Raw genomic sequence first — 16,871 nt, 5'->3', positions numbered from 1 at the left:
TTAGACTTATAATTCTTAATATTTCCAATCAATTAACTATATTGGGATTTTGCGTTTTGGTTGGATTTAAATTCCGTTGTGTGTTAATATGGGAAGAATTTACACATTAGTGAGGTTTCTTACCCAGGAATGTAGTTTATTTACTTGTCTGTTTATTTGGGCCTTTAAATGTTTTTATAATTTCCTGCACATCTGTTTTAAATGCATTTTAGTCTTGTTATAATTTTTGCTCATTATGTGTGTTTCATTTACATTTTCTTTTTGTTTCTATTCTTTGAGATGTATGTAAAAATAAGAGATGGCCAAGATAAAATATTTCTAAACTGTTAAAATGATGGGACTTTATAAGATAATAAAACATAGAAATTTTCAAAGAGTAATTAAAGATAAGGTAAGATAGTTTAGATTCAGAAGAAGTGAACTCGAATGGTCCACAGATGATGCAATTCACAGTAGGTGGCAACTGTGGGATTTTAAGTTCTAAAGTGATGCTGACATGCTTAGTCATATGCATTGTCTCAGAGTTTTATTTTACTTTATTTTTGTTCACAGCTTTAGATATTTTAATCCATAGTCAACTGGTTCTGTTCCTTTGTGCTTAAAGGAAGTAGAACATCATAGTAAAGGGCACGAAAGAGCACAACTCTACTTACTCATTGTAGCCAAGAAGCGAGTGGGGAATAACAATCTGGGGTCAGGACAAGTTAATATCCTCCAACTACCCACTTCCTCTAGCTAGCCTACAGTTCCACTAGCTCCCAATAGGTAATTTGTTGATTGGTCAGAACCTCATAATCTAATCATCTGAAGATGCCCTCACAAACAAACCCAGAGAAATTCTTTACAAATTTTGTAATCTTAATCAAGTTGACAAGATTAATATCACAATAAATATTCAGATAACTTAACTGTTATAACATCTGTGTAAGACCAAACATCTATTTTTACACCATATATAAATGTTGGTTAAAATCGTGAAGAGTTTTTAGAATGTATATGAGAGCGTCATCATGTCCTAAAAGCAGGAAAGAATTTTGTGAAAAGAAGACAAAGGAGATGAGCTGTAAAAGGAGAGATTGATAAATTTGTACTCATTAAAAATCAATTTTTAAAAAATTCTATCTATAATGTAATTGCAAAAAGCTAAATGAAATTGGAAAGGATACTCACTACACATGGAACCTATAAAGCTTGAGTGTATATAATGAGTCAAGTAGACAAAGACAGGCAGCTCAATAAAAATGAGCAAAGCTGCATGAACATCCATTTCATTGAAGAAATACATAATGTCTACAAGTTTATGGAAATGCTCATAGAAATGCAAATTAGTATTACTATGGGAATGCCAGAAATTAATAAATTTGTAAGTATCATAAATTGCTGATGATGTAACTCAAAAGAGAATCTTTAACACACAACTGGTAGATTAAGTAAGCATCCAGCCACTTTGGAAAACAATGTATATTGTGAAGTAGACTGTTGCATGCTTTCTGACTCGACATCTGTAATTTCCATGGCACATAAATTCACACTTCTAGAGAACTAGGAATGTAGCTTAGTTGGTAGAATGAGATACACAACACACACACACACACACACACACACACACACACACACGACTTATTAGAATGGCTTATAGGTTGTTGTCCAAATATTCAATAATGGGTTTTTCCCAGTAGGCCAAAGATACAGCAGTTGTTTAGTCTATGAGTCGGGATGTCTCAGCAGTCTCAAACTGGTGCTGGGGTCTCCAAGGAATCAGAGAGAGCTACTGGTCTGTGTTGGAATCCTGAAGAAGTAGCTTCTAATACCAATGAAGGATAGATGAATTTGCCTGTGAGAATGTGGATGACTGGTCAAAAAGCAAAGCTTCCTTCTTCCATGTCCTTTTCTCTGGGCTGCCACTGAAAGATGTGGTCCAGATTTAGGATAGGTCTTTGTACCTCAGATAATTTGATCAATCCACAGGTGTGTCCAACCTCTTAGCTACTACCAGATCAGATGCAGTCAGGTTACAGTCAAGATTAGCCATCACACTATACATTGTCCTGGGTGCTAGAGATTAAATGCTGAACAGTATGAAAATAGTTCTGTCCTTGTGAGATGTTTTAGTTTAGAAGGGACTTATGGATAAGCCAGCAAGCAGAATCACATGTAATTTAATGTAACAATGAGAGAATGGGAGATGAAGCAAGCCAAAGAGGGTGCTTATGATGTAATGCTGAGATGAGAACAGGGAGAGAGAGTGTGTATGTCTACATGATAAAGGGAAGAATTTTCTGCAAATGCCAATGTTTCTGCAGATTTTATTATTCAATGGGAAAATCCATACAACTCCCTGAAGGCAAAGTGGCAGTGAGGTTGGAATAATCAAGGAGTAAGTAGGCGATTGGGGCTTGTACAGATTCTCCTTTTGGTAAAAAGACACAGATGAGTTTTGCAAGGTAGACAAAAAGTCTTGGTATCTAGGCTTCTAGATTTTATAGCCTACTTAGAATTTTTTTTAACTGGTAAAAAGTCATTGGGGAATTTTGAGCAGGCAATGACAGTCTGATTCCTGTTGCAGTAAATATTTTTAAAAATACAGTTGCTTATCTCTTCATTGGCCTGACAGTCTCACTCTGAGCGCCTGCTTCTAGTACAGAGCCACTCCCTGTCTGAGCTGCCACCAGGATCTCACTCTATTAGCAGGATTCCCTTCCCTTGGCAGTTTTCCTCCACCTTCCTATTGCCTCCGTTCTTTACTTCAGTCCCAACACAAACACAACTCTAAGGCCCGATAACTTTTCATACAGGTTTATATATTTAATTCACAATTCACAAACCCTCTACACAAGATTTCATCAAATAGACAAAGATACAAACTGTCCTTCTATATATTAGACCTATAAAATCCTTAAATGTTCATAGCTATTTAATGCCAATTAAGCCTGCCTGGATCTAGTTCATCCTTCTGGATCTCATTTTGGAGTTTCCTCGGTCAGCTCCCGTCCTCTGACCTCTGACCCTCTCTCCACCTCCCTTACCCCACCCAGTCACTGGCTTTCCTTTATTTTACTAGTTAAAACAGGAAGGTTCAGATGAAGTCACCTCATGAGTATGTGACTAGGCAGCACTTCTTGGGGAAGTAAATTAGCATCAAAATAGAAACAGCTTCAGGATTATCTACATGATTTATATTTAGGAACTGAAGAATTGACTGCTAGGTGCACAGTTGGGGAGGGTAAGGATTGGAGATGTTGAATGAAAGGCCATTTTAGGAGACTTGTAGAAGTTTGGGCCTTAGATGATTGACAAGGACTAGGAGAACAGTGGGCTTGGAAAGAAGTGGCTAGTTTGGAGATGTTTCTTAGCAACATAATTGGGAGATACTAATGATGACCAAGGTGTAATGCCTTTGAAGAATGTTACATCGACAAGTATTTTCCCAGTGTCTGGTAGAACAGCAGAGTAGAGGGTGATACCATTTACTTATGCAGTGATAATCAGGTTGGGCCACAAGCTCACATTTTTTAGGGCAACCTCAGTATGTGATCAGAGTCTTAAAAATGCTGGCATTTGGGTGTTTACAAAATGAGACGCATCAACTTATAAATGACATTTAAAGCCATGAAAATCATTAATAGAGTGAGTGAAAATAGAGGTGACTCATGAGAAGAGGTTGTTTGTTTGGAGGGTGATAGAGAGAGACAGAGAAAGAGAGAAAGATTGAGTGATTGAATGTTTGATCAATCCTGGAACTCAAGAAAAGAAAATGTCTCCGAAGACATTGACTGTTTTGGGAACACCATGTACAAAGGAAGTAACAAATGTAGGGTTAATGAGAGTCATACAGATAACAGCTGAGCATGCTTGCACCTAGCTAACCATTGGATTGAACATAGGGACCCCACTGAAGGTGCTAAAGAAAGGATTGAAGGAGCTGAAAGGGGTTGCAACCTCATGGGAAGAACAACATTATCAGCCAAACAAACCCTCCACAACTCCCATGGACTAAAACACTAACTAACCATTGAGCACTGAGAGATCTATGGCTCCAGTTGCATATGTAGCAGAAGATAGCAGTGTTTGGTATCAATGAGAGAAGAGGCCTTTGGTCCAGTGAGGGCACGTTTCCCAATGTAGGGGAATGCACTGAGGTGGAGAGGGTGATCAGGATGGAGTGCACCTTTGTGGAGACAAGTGGAGGCGGATGGGGGGATGGGAGCAGGATGGGGGAAGGGGATAACATTTCAAATGTAAATACAAAGAATATCTAATAAAAATAAAAATAAATAAATAAATAAAATGTAGGGTTAAGATATCCAGAAAAAGTTTTTTTTTAAAAGACAATTCTGTAGAGAAATTTAAAAAAATGATGAGTAGGTAATTTGCTGAAGGGCAAATTATAACAGCCAATAAAGCTATGAAAAGATGTTTAACCTCCCCCATCATTCAAAAAATGCAAGTTTAAAACCAAAGTAATACCCAAATGCTATCAAAGATGGAAAAGGAGGCTGTTTTTATACTTGGGTAGAAATGAGGGTTACTACATCGCTATTAGGAACAATTTTACCTATGATACAACAAAATTCTAGCAATCTATTTCTTTAAGATTGAAACACTGTTACATAAATGTAAGGCAAAAGACCCTGAAAAGCAAGGTCTGTGTCCATCTCTTAGGGAAAGGTGAATGTATAGGTTCTATAATCATTCTATTAATCATTTTAAAAAGTTAATTGGTCTATGCCAGTTTTAAAATTTTCCATAATAAAAATAATTTTATAAAATAAAATTCTTTGTGTTTGAGAAGTATCACACCACTCTTCCTCCTCCCCCTCCTCCAAAACCAGCCCTACACTGTCTGAAACCTTTGCGTATGACTGTGTGGAAATAGAGAGAAGCACAGTTGGTTGTAAATAGTATGTACCTAGAGTGTGCACGTCTATAAGATAGGAAAGTAAGCCTGTCTCTAAAGCGAAGCGGGAACTCCACGGTCAAGCACGTATGTATGTATTATGGATGCACACATGTAGAAGATGCAGATAGTCATCATTACAATTGTAGTCTTAGGGATAATTAATTTTAAAGTTAAAGTGCTAGATAGTAAGTACTCAATAACTATTAACTTTGCAATATTGGTTTAGATGGAAAAAAAATCCTTCACATTGGTCACAGTTCAATTCATATTATTTGACTTGTGAGAAATATACAGAAATGTTATTATTTTAGGCTTCTCACTAATGCTTCTTCCCATGTTCATTTTTGTTAACTTTCACTTTCCATTGTTAAACAGCACCTTTAGTTTTGGGCATAAACTCAATAATATGAGACTAATAACAAACATTGGAGCAGCTTAATAGTTGAATTCACAAATAACTAGCAGTGCTTAATTGAATGTAAATTGTGAACACAATTATCTGATATTCTCTACATTAAACATTTGCTCACTAGACATAGTAACATACTGTTAGGTTTTAGAGAAGAAATATGTAAATTATCGTTTACTTTTCATATTAAATGGAAGTGAACAAAAACCTGGCCATGTGTTGGGTACCTGTGTGTTTGCTAACTACCATTCACAAATGTAATATCTAACCTTGTTAGTTTTCTCTTATGTCCATAATCTGGGGTTGATCTATAAATCAACTGATGAGACTTCTTTGTTTTTTTACTTTGCTCTGTTGAAGCTATGTTTTGGCTCCACTTGTGTAATGCTAGCCTTTTCTTGCTACCTTGAGTAAGGTCTGCTAATGAAAAGTCCTGAAGTCAGTTCTAGTTAAACACACACACACACACATCAATAATTAATATAGTTAATTCTGTGTAATGATTGAAAACTTTGAATTTTATGTTCAGCCAGTTCTCTTGTCTAAAGTGATTTATACATGCCTCCTGAATAGTGACTTATTACAGTAAGAAAGGAATCAACTAGTATTTCTGACCTTACCTGTCTTACAGACCTCTTTTCCCCACATCCTTACTAGCCATATTTTTAAGCCTTCAGTCACCTCAGTGGAAGTTAGGTAGGAATGGCAGGAACGTTTCTTGGTTTAGTTGGGTACAGAGTGTTGAGCTCTGTGCTTACTGTATGCTAAACTCCTCTGCTGTTGAAAATTATTACTTATACTTGACTAACAACTGGGAAGTTGCTGTGTCTGCTGCCTGGACTTGGCAACTCTTTAAAGCCAATTCTTTGCTTGTTAATTCTTTGCAGTTTCTTCTTAATTACTCTCTAATTGCCTTTATATTACTTACTAATCTGTTATGTTACCGTTCCAAATTAAATACCTTCATAATAACAAATTACTTTAAAATTTAGTATTTTTAAACAGCACACATTATTTAATAGATTCTGTAGATGCGTGTCCATTGGCTCTGCATCTTCAGAAGAGCACAGTTACCTTAAGGCTCAATATAGGATGGATCAACTTTTGAGACACATGACCAGTTGGAAGGATTCAGGTTCCCATAGTTTGTTGGCCTAAGGAGTTCTTTTATTTTTTCCTTATTAGTTTGCTAGTTAATTTGTTTGTTTGTTTGTTTGTTTTTCAAGACAGGATTTCTCTGTGTAGTCCTGGCTGCCCTGAAACTTGCTCTGTAGTCCAGGCTGCTTTCAAACTCAGATCCACCTGCCCCTGCCTCCCTAGTGCTGGGATTAAAGGTGTGCACCACCACCATCATCAAGCTAGGAGTTCACTTCTTCATAGCTGTTAGTCAGAGGTTGTCCTGTACCCCATGGCTTTCAGGCTTAAAATATCAGTTCATAGCACAACAAAAGTCATTGTCTGATTAGCCTTAGAAATGACATACAATCATGTTTGTCATGTTTTACTCATTACTAGTATATAGCTAGATCTAGTCTGTACTGTAGGAAGGAGATTTTACACAAGACAACGACTATCTGGCATGGCTATCACTAGGCACCGTTTTTTAAATTTAATTTAATTTTTCTACTTATTTACTTTACATCCCACACATTACCTCCCTCCCACAACCCTTTCCCTACCTCCCCTTCTCCTCTGAGCAGGTGAGGGGCCTCTCTGGGTATCCCCCCCCCATACACACCAGCCCTGGCACTTGAAGTCTCTTTGAGGCTCTCCCACTGAGGCCAGACAAGGCAGTCCAGATAGAAGAACATACCCCATGTACAAGCAACAGCTTTTGGGATAGGCCTCACTCCAGTTGTTCAGGACCCACATGAAGACCAAGCTACACATTTTCTACATATATGTGGAAGGCCTATGTCCAGCCCATATATGTCCTTTGGTTGGTAGTTTAGACTGAGAGCTCAAGGGTCCAGGTTGGTTGATTATTAGTTTTCTGTGGAGCTCCAGTCTCCTTTAGGGCCTGCAATCCTTCCTGCTATTTGTTCATAAGAGTTCCCAAGCTCCATCCACTGTTTGGCTGTGGGTGTCTATATCTGTCTGAATCAGCTGCTGGGTAGAGCCTCTCAGAGGACAGCCATGCTAGACTCCTGTCTGCAAGCATAACTGAGTGTCATTAATAGTGTCAGGGATTGGTGCTTGCCCATGGGATGGGGTCTCAAGTTGGCTGGTTATTGGTTGGCCATTCACCCATTCTCTGCTTTATCCCCTGTGCCTGCATTTCTTGTAGACAGGATAAATTTTGAGTTGAAAATTTTGTGGTGGTTGGTGTCTCTATTGCTCCAATGGGGTTCCTGCCTGGCTCCAGGGGGTAGCCTCTTTAGGTTCCATATCCTGAATGTTGTGAGTCACAGCTAAAGTTACCACATTGATTCTTGGGCGTCTCTCTTATCCCAGGTCTCTGTCTTGTACTAGGAACCATTTTTAAAGCAACAAACAATTCTCATACCAACAACATTCCTGGGATTAGTTTTATTTCCTTAGTACAGATAATGTACATCCTCTCCGTGATCCTTTCCCTAATCTGGTGTTATCAGATTTTTTCCCTCCCTGCAGTCACCACCTTACCTCCAGGTGGCCCTCTTAAACCATTTAGAGAATGGAGTTTGACATTAGTTACAGGAATTCCTGGCAGTCTCCCTTGATTTCATGCTGTCATCAGAAAAACCAAATGATTGTGTCTGTAGCCTCTCTCAAAGCTTTCACAGATTTACACCATCTATAGATCTAGAAGACATACCTCGGGCTCTCCAGGGACCTTTCTGTAGGTTGAAGTCCTTGGGAGAAGAGAGAGTCCCAGCATATCAGAATGTTCTCCATTACTTTCCCTCTCACCCTTTCTGTTTGTTATGTAGAGTAAAATATACACGGGTTTCGGTGTGTGATTATTCACATCTTTTTGGAATACACTATATTTTATTTTGGATCTTCAGCTAAAACTGGCAATCAGGTAGCTTTGTGTTGACACACTGGCCTGTGATATTTACCTTTTTGCAGCTCTTTTATTTGGCACTGTTACCCTAGTGTCACTGACAAGAAAAGTGGTTGCTAACTAATTTACTAAACCAAACCCTGAAATCTGATGAAGAGAAAGGGGCAGGTTAATAAAGATTGGGAAGGAAAAGCAGGATGAAAAGAAAGCATTAAATATCTTATTTTAGCTGTTGATAAATTTTGGGGGTTTTTTTTTTTGAGATAATTTAACTGCTGATAGAGTTTTAAATGAGGTATTTAAGTTATAATTTACAGGAAAACAGAAACATAAAAAAGACTGGTGTTTAAAGATTGCAGGTTATTTTTATTTGGACTTGTAAAATTTAACAGTGTAATCCTTATAAGAGAATGACTTAACAAAAGAGAATAGAAAGCAAAAAATAGTTCCAAACTGGAAAGGTGTATTTAGATGAAACAAAAAGATGACAGTATTTATATGATATCAAAGGAGGGTTGCAAATTGTCATATATCTTGTAACCTGGGTTTACAAGTGTTTTTATGTGCTCATCTTTATTTAGAATTTTTAGTGAGAGGCACTGAAGAATCAGATTTAGCTTCTTTCCCTATGAAAATAGAAAATCTTGACGATGGTTAGGAAATTTGAAGATTCCCATAGAACACCTTTGGCCAACAACTTAAATGTAACCCAATCCTGGTACGGAAGCTTCATTTGGTGACAAGACATGTCCAGTTAGAGCTCTGTCTCCCCATTTTTGGCAATTTATATTACCTTCATATATGTCAATATTCCAGGAAGCTCCCACTCTATAAGGTTTCATGCACTACCCCTCAGATGGCCATTAAGGTTAGCTCTCCCCTGTTCCTCCCTCATTCCCTTCTGTCTCCCCATTTGATCCACTGTGTTTCGCTCCCTTTTTCCATCCTGTGTTTTTTTCCTAATGAGATCTATTTGTCTCCTCTAGTTCCTTACTTTATAACTAACCTCTGGTTCTTCTGATTGTGGCTTGGTTATCATTCACTTAACAGCTGTTACCACTTATAAGCAAATCACACCATATTTGTCTTTCTGGGTCCGGGATACCTCACTTATGGTGGTTTTTCATTTTTTAGTTCTATTTATTTGCCTAGAATTTTCATGATGCTATTTTTTTAACAGCTGAGTAATATTCTAATTTGTAAATGTACCACATTCTCTTTATCCATTCCTCTGTTGAGGGACGTCTAAGTTACTTATAATTCCTGGCTACTTGGGATAGAGCAGCAGTGAACATGTTTGAGCAAGTGTCTCTTTGAGTCTAAACCAAGATTGGTACATAATCCTGGTGAACTGCCACACTGATTTCCATAGTAGCTGTACAAGTTTGCACTTCCACCAGCAATGGATGTTTATCTTACTCTACATATTTGCCAGCATGAACTGTCATTTGTTTTATTGATCTTAGTCATTCTGAGGGATGTAAGATGAAATCTCCAAGTTTTGACTTGCATTTTCTAATGTGCCAGCTAGCTTGATGTCAACTTGACAGAAGCTAGAATTATCTGAAAGGAGGAACCTCAATTAAGAAAATGCCTCCATAAGATCATTCTGTAGGTCATTTCTTAATTAGTAAGTGACAGGGAGGGGTCCACCTCTTTGTGGGGTAGTGCCATTCTTGGGCTGGTGGTCCTGGAATGTATAAGAAAGCAAGCTGAGCAAGCCAGTAAGCAGCACTCCTGCATGCCTTCTGCATCAGCTCTTACCTCCAGGTTTCTGCCATTTGAGTCCCTCCCTGACTTCCTTTGATGATGATCAGTGATGTGGAAGTGATAAACCTTTCCCTTCACTGTTTGCTTTGATCATGGTTTCATCACAATAGTAACGCTAACTAAGACAGCTGAGGATGTTGACTGTTTCATTAAGCATTTCTCAGCCATTTGAACTTCATTTGAGGATTCTGTTTAGATCTGCACCCTATTTTTAATTGAATTATTCATTTTCTTGATATCTAGATATTATTTCTTATTTCTTTATATAATTTTGATATTAACTCTATGAGATGTGTAGTTGGTAAAAATCTTTTCCAATTCTGTAGACTACCATTTGGTCTGAATGACAGTATCCTTTGCTGTGCAGAGGCTTCTCCGCTCATGAGGTCCCATGTATTAACTGCTGGTCTTAGTGCCTGTGCTAATGGAGTTCTGTTCAGAAGGTCTATTCCTGTGCCAGTGAGTTCAGAGTTATTTCCCCCTTTGTCTTCTAACAGATTCAGTATATCTGGTTTTTACGTTGAGGTCTTTGATCCATTTGATCAATAGCTGAGTTTCATGCAGGGGAAAAGTATGGATCTATTTGCATTCTTGTACATTCAGTTGTCCACTCTGACCAGCACCATTTATTGAAGATGCTTTTTTATTTCAGGGTGTATTCCTGGCTACTTTATATAAAAAAAAAAAAAAAGTGTCCATAGATGTGTAGATTAATGTCTGGGTCTTCAATTTGATTCCATTGGGCATGTGCATGTTTTTGTGCTAGTCCCATGCTGTTTTTATTACTATAGCTCTGCAATACAACTTGAAACCGGGGTTGTGACATCCAGAAGTTTTTTTATCGTTCAGGACTGTTTTAGCTCTCTTGAGTTTTTCTTATAAAGCAGAAAATTGTCCTTTGAAGATCTGTGAAGAATTGTGTTGGAATTTTAACAAGGCTTGTGTTGAATCTGTAAATTCTTTTGGTAGATTGGGTGTTTTTACTATGTTAATCTTACTGTCCATAAGCATAGGAGAACTTTGCATCTTCTAATACCTTCTTCAATTTCTTTTTTCAATGTCTTAAAATTTTTATCATACAAATCTTTCACTTGCTTGGTTAGAGTTGACCAATAGAGTTGATATTCTTTGAGGTGAATGTGAAAGATATTATTTCCCTGATTTCTTTCACAGTCTATTTGTCATTTGGATATAGGGCTACTGATTTTTGTCAGTTAATTTTGTATCCAGCTAAAGATCATTTTGTATCAGTTGGGAAGTTTTTTGAAAGTATTTATGAGCTCTAGGGGTTCCACAGAGGAATTTTTAGGGTCATTTTTATATGTTGTCATGTCACATATGTATCAAATAAAGATACTTTGTTCTCTGTCTTTTCAATTCATATCCTCTTGTCTCATTGTACTAGCTAAGACTTCAAGTACTATATTGAATGGGTGTGGGTAGAGTGAACAACCTTATCTTGTACCTGATTTTAATGGACGCTTTGAGTCAACTTCCTAGCTCTGCATCACTTGCTGAGGCCTCCCTTTCTTCTACCCTCATCTCCAGTGGATCACACAGATCTCCCCCTCCTAACCATACCTTCCTTGCTGTAGCACCCAGCCCCCAACTCCAGAAGACTCTTCCTGGAAACCCATAGACCTTTCTGATCAGGGAAGCAAGTAGACTAACTGCAGATCTTCACCTCTCCCTCAGCTCCTCCAAAACCAGTCTCAGCCCCAGCTCTGCAGCAGACTGCTTGCTGTGCCTCCCACCTGCCCAGTGGAATCACTTATTTTTTAATTAACTCAGTGCTAGGGAGGAGGGGTCCTTAAACACTGGCAATTACCACTGATATACAGAAAATAATTCTTATTACATTTTAAAAGTTGTAAGGGTAAGGAGATGGCTCTGCAGGTAAGAGTCCTTGCTGCACAGTCCTGAAGACCTGAGTACCCACAAAAATACAAGTGTAACAAGTTGTACCTGTAAACCCAGCATGGGGATGGGGCAGAGGAATCACTGTATCCTAAACCTCCCCCCAAATAAAAGACCCTACCTCAAAGGAGTGAAACAACCATAAAGGAAGGCACCCAGTGGCCTCCTGGCCTCTGCAGAGGTGAGCATAATTACACAGAAAACTAGTTGTGCAGAGCTAAGTGGGGTAGAGCATGCCTGTGATCTCAGCACTCAGAAAGCTGAGTCAAGGGTTTAAAGTCAGTATGGGCTACATAGCAAGAACTACAAAGAAAAAAGCCTCAGATTTTGTAATTTGTTTATATTCTCCTTAATTTTAAACATGGTGTGGAAATATTAGCTTCACAGTAGTATAAGAAATTTTTAAAGTTCAGAATTAATTAATTTCATCATGGGAAAACAAATCTATCTTATTTTAATAGCAAAATATTTGCTTATCTTACACACCAAGGTGGTTCTGTTCAGACAGATAGCTGTTTTTATATCAAGTCAGTCTGATCTGTTCCATAATTTACTTTGACTTTTTGAATTTGATCATTGTCTTTTAAACACTGGTGAGTTTCCAGTTACTATTAAAAAAAACTTCTAAAAGGCTACATAAAAGAATTAGGAAAACAAGCTTGCGTTGATATATGTTTGCAATCTTGAATTTTTGTATCTTAAATACCAAAAGCCTTATGAGGACTTTCATGTAAATACAAACACTACACTACCGCTCATATACAGGAGCCACAAGCTAACAAGTCTTACAGTATGTCCCAAAATGGCCTGGCGACTTCTTAACGCACTGATTGCTGGGGACTGTAGTCCTTGCTCTCTGTTGTCCAGTACTTAAAATATGTGTTGACAAGCTCCAAGATTGCTTACAGTCAGCAGACTGATTTTGGGACGTGTTATAATTAGAAAATCTGGTCATAAATTATTTTGATTTTCAGAAATAAATGATGCAATTTTTTGCACACTGAAATGGCTTATTTTGATCTTTAGAGTATGATTAAAACAGCAGTAGTAAAGAAATACAAGAAATTCTCTATGTAATGACAGTTATAGTCCTCTGATAGGAAGATTGATTTTTACAAATTATGACAACAAGGAAGTTGTAGAGGGAGAATTTCCCCCCTTAATACCACACTGACCTCACACTTAAATGTTTATATGTTCCTATTCCTTTTTAGTTCCTGTCTTTAAAAATACATATTTATAATTTTACTCAATTATGGACACAAAGTATTTGCTTTTTTTTTTCTTTAAACAAAGTCATGAGATTTTTTTTTCCCCATTGTGACATGTTAGCTTTTTTTCTTTTAACCATTATGGCCACAATGGTTGAAAACTACTATTTGCCATACCTAGATAAATGAATTAGTCATTTTGTGGTTGGGTACTGAAAGTTCATACAGCATGCCACCAGTTCTGGTGAGGGCCCCTTCCTGTCATTACCATGGTATTTTAAATATGACTAGCTCTTGCAGTAGCTAGGAAAACGGCTATTGGTAGGGAATCATGAGATCCTGAGTTTAGATCCTGGTGGAGTAGAAACAGGCAGCAAGATCCCTGAGGCTCATTGGCTGCCCAGCCTGGTGGGATTAATAAGTTTCATGTTTAGGAGAGACCATGTCTCAAAAATAAGGTAGAAAGCAAAGGCACTTGATGTTCTCCGCAGGCCTGTTATATGTATGTCCACGCAAGCGCAGAACCAACATATAGCCCTTGAAAGTATTACAGGTTGATGGTAATAATACTTACAATTTTATTTATTGAGCACCTGGTGTTAGGGATTCTAAACTACCTTTAACTTTATAGTCACGGCAACAATATTTGTCATGTGAAGAGATGAAGGAACTGCAGTTGAGTAACTAGCCCAAGATCAAACAGACAGTAAACGACAGTCATGACTTATACCTATATCTAGTTTCCAGAGAAAAGCATGGCCAATAGGTAGATCTGTCGTGTTACTAAATCTTAGATTTTGAAACTCTTTGTTTGTGATTGCAGGGGTTTAAAAAACTGAACAAATTTAGAATAGGAAAGTTGTGGGCTGGAGAGATGGCTCAGTGGTTAAGAGCACTGACTGAGCTTCCAGAAGTCCTGAATTCAATTCCTAACAACCACATAGTTGCCCTCTTGGTGCCCTCTTCTAGTGTTTAGGCAGAGCACTGTACATAATAAACAAATCTTTGGTGGAAAAAATAATTGGAGAGCTGTATTATTAGAAACCATTTCTGTATAAACATGTTGGGAAATTGCTGATGATAATCTTGTAGCTTGTTGTTATAAATAAATATTCATTTTTGTAATTGAACAACATGTGTCTCTGAAAAATGGGAAGTTCAGCCATCAGAGAAGACTGATGCATGAGGGACTGGTCCTGTGGAACCACAGCCACAGAATATGCATGACTCTGAGCAATAGCAGGATATCAGAGAGGAGTCTCAGCAAAGATCCAGTATTGATGGCATAGCAGAGTCGGAGACTTTGAATCAGACCAACTATTAATTGCAATAAACATTTACATATAAAGATGTTTGGGCCAAAGGGTATATTGTGAGACACACTACAGCTTCCAGTACCACTATGATTAACCAGTATGTGATAGGGAGGTAGGAGAGATGGAGGATCTGAATGGTAGGTGCACAGTAGAACTTGAGACTTGTCAGCATGGTTGATAGAAAAGTAAGTTGTCACCTAGAAGGGTTGACAGGATGGTGTGCATCAGCTTGGAGCCTGCACAGACTCAGCCCAGTTACAGGATCATGCAACGGAAGAATGGTCTATTTACTGGATTGGGCCTCCTCAAAAGACCTCCATAGTTTATGCTTCTCCCAGGGCCATGCTGGTCAGTTGCCCACGTGGGAGAGAACCATATTAATGTTCTCAATTCGTACTGCAACCAGAAGCCAACCAAGTGAATGCTCAGGGACTGTACTGTTGATAGAAACCATGTGGAAGCCTAGGATCCTGCTCCCACTGACTGGGGCACAAGGAATCTACTCTTGCAGTGTTAGCAATGACTGCAGTTGAGAAAGAGAACATAAAAGCCTTCTGTGACAACCACTACCTCCACTCCAACCCTCCCCCCTCAAAAAGTGACAGCCTAGAGAGAAAGCCATTAAAGAGAACTTTAAAAAAAAAAAAAAAGTGTGAGGTGGTGCAGGTGGAGAAGGACTCAATTTCTCTGGGGGCAGCCATTAAGAGTTTGACCATACACTCCTTGGAGTATATGGTCAGCACAATATGGACTTAGGTTTTGTTTCTTTTTCTTAATTTTTTTAGAGGGGAAAGGATGTGTGGGAAGGGAGGCAGATATGGGAGGTCTGGGAGGTGCATGATATAAGATTCCCAAATAACCAATAAAATACTGTGTTAAAAAAAAACATAGATGGAACTTAAAAGGTATTAATAAAAAGTACAGCTTTTGCTTCTCTTTTATTTCACTAGAAGAGATTTCCATGAGTAACTCTTGAGTCAAAAGAAATTAAGTTTGGGCTCAATAAATTATTATAATGGATAAAACCAATTTATAGTTTTAAGTAGGCCAAATAGGATGGTTAGAGTAATTTTGCTAGATTTGAGAAAAAACTATTAGAATTTTTATTATACTAACTATATTTTGAAATTAGCAATAAGCTTTCAAAACAATGTTTATATTGCATTTACAACATTATTTTCTAACTTAATTTATCTTTACTAGATTGATGAACTCCCAGAGGGTGCTGTGAAACCTCCAGCAAACAAGTACCCTATCTTCTTTTTTGGTACCCATGAAACGTAAGTTAACAAAATAGCTTACATTTTCAACAGTTCTAATTTGACGCTACTAGATTATATACTTAGCTATGATCTATACTATTTTATATGTTGTTAGTTGTTGTGTCCATTTATAAGATAGTCAAACTTAACATATTTTTATTAATGAAAGGTGTAGTAGTTATTTTTGAATGTTGTAACAGAATATATAACAGAAACAACATCAGGAAGAAAATGTTTGTTTTGCTTCATAGTTTCTGGGGATTCCAGTTCATCATAACAGGGCAGGCATAGTGGGATCAGTGTCCATAAGAATATTTGGTGGTTGGTTTTACATGGTGAACTTGGACATGTAGAAAGGGCAAAACAGGAAATAGGCATAGCTTAAAAGATTCATTTCTAATGGCCTCACCTCATAAGACTTCACAATTTCCCAAATTAGCATCACCATCTGGGGACTTCATTTCAAACACAGGAGTAGGGGAAGCATTTCAAATTCAAGCCATAAAATAAGTTTTCATTCATAGAAGTCTTGATCACTGAAAGCACATCTTGACTTCTGTTTCTCTTTTAAGTGTTGGCTGTCAACCCACAGTCTTCTTTCAGGACACTTGTGACATCCTGGAGTGGTAGACTCACCAGTCCTAGGGACCCTTTGGAACTCTGTATATTTTCTCTTCACAAAAGCTTCTTCAACTCACTTTGTATAGGACAAAGTTATGTTTTCTTTAACTTTTAACTTTAGACCTATAACAAATGCACTGCCTTTAAAAGGTTTTCTAACTATGTCTGTTAATATGTAGATTAAAGTAATATATACATGAATTTTCTTTTTTCACAATATTACAGAGGTGAGCACAGGTAGGGTGGATAGACAGATTTGCTAAGAACTCAGTATCCTCTGTCAGACCCTACCAGACCTTGGTGTTACTCTTGTGTACTTGTTTGCGAGAGTTTCACTACGTAGACCAAGCTGGCCTTGAATTCAGAGATCCCCCTGCTTCTCCCTCCTATGTGCTAGAGTTAAAGTCACTTGCCTTCACACTTAGCTTGTTTGCCTTATTTCTAAAAATTAACATGCTTCAGTTATCCATGCATCG

The 16,871-nt window shown here is 37.8% G+C and overlaps 2 protein-coding genes across 2 annotated transcripts in view; one reads left to right on the top strand and one right to left on the bottom strand.

Moving 5' to 3' along the window:
- Positions 1 to 16,871, bottom strand: part of TM6SF1 (transmembrane 6 superfamily member 1) — a 68,352-nt gene that overhangs the window by 8,201 nt on the left and 43,280 nt on the right. The window lies entirely within an intron of this gene.
- HDGFL3 (HDGF like 3) overlaps positions 1 to 16,871 on the top strand; it is a 47,287-nt gene that overhangs the window by 13,151 nt on the left and 17,265 nt on the right. Inside the window, exon 2 of the mRNA XM_080914496.1 lies at positions 15,716 to 15,792. Within this exon, the coding sequence (XP_080770622.1) occupies positions 15,716 to 15,792 (77 nt within the window). The remainder of the gene's footprint in view (positions 1 to 15,715; positions 15,793 to 16,871) is intronic.

This window comes from Micromys minutus (genome assembly GCF_963924665.1).
Source record: "Micromys minutus genome assembly, chromosome: 3".
NCBI classification, from domain to species: Eukaryota; Metazoa; Chordata; class Mammalia; order Rodentia; family Muridae; genus Micromys; species Micromys minutus.
This window is presented reverse-complemented; position numbering and strand designations above follow the sequence as displayed.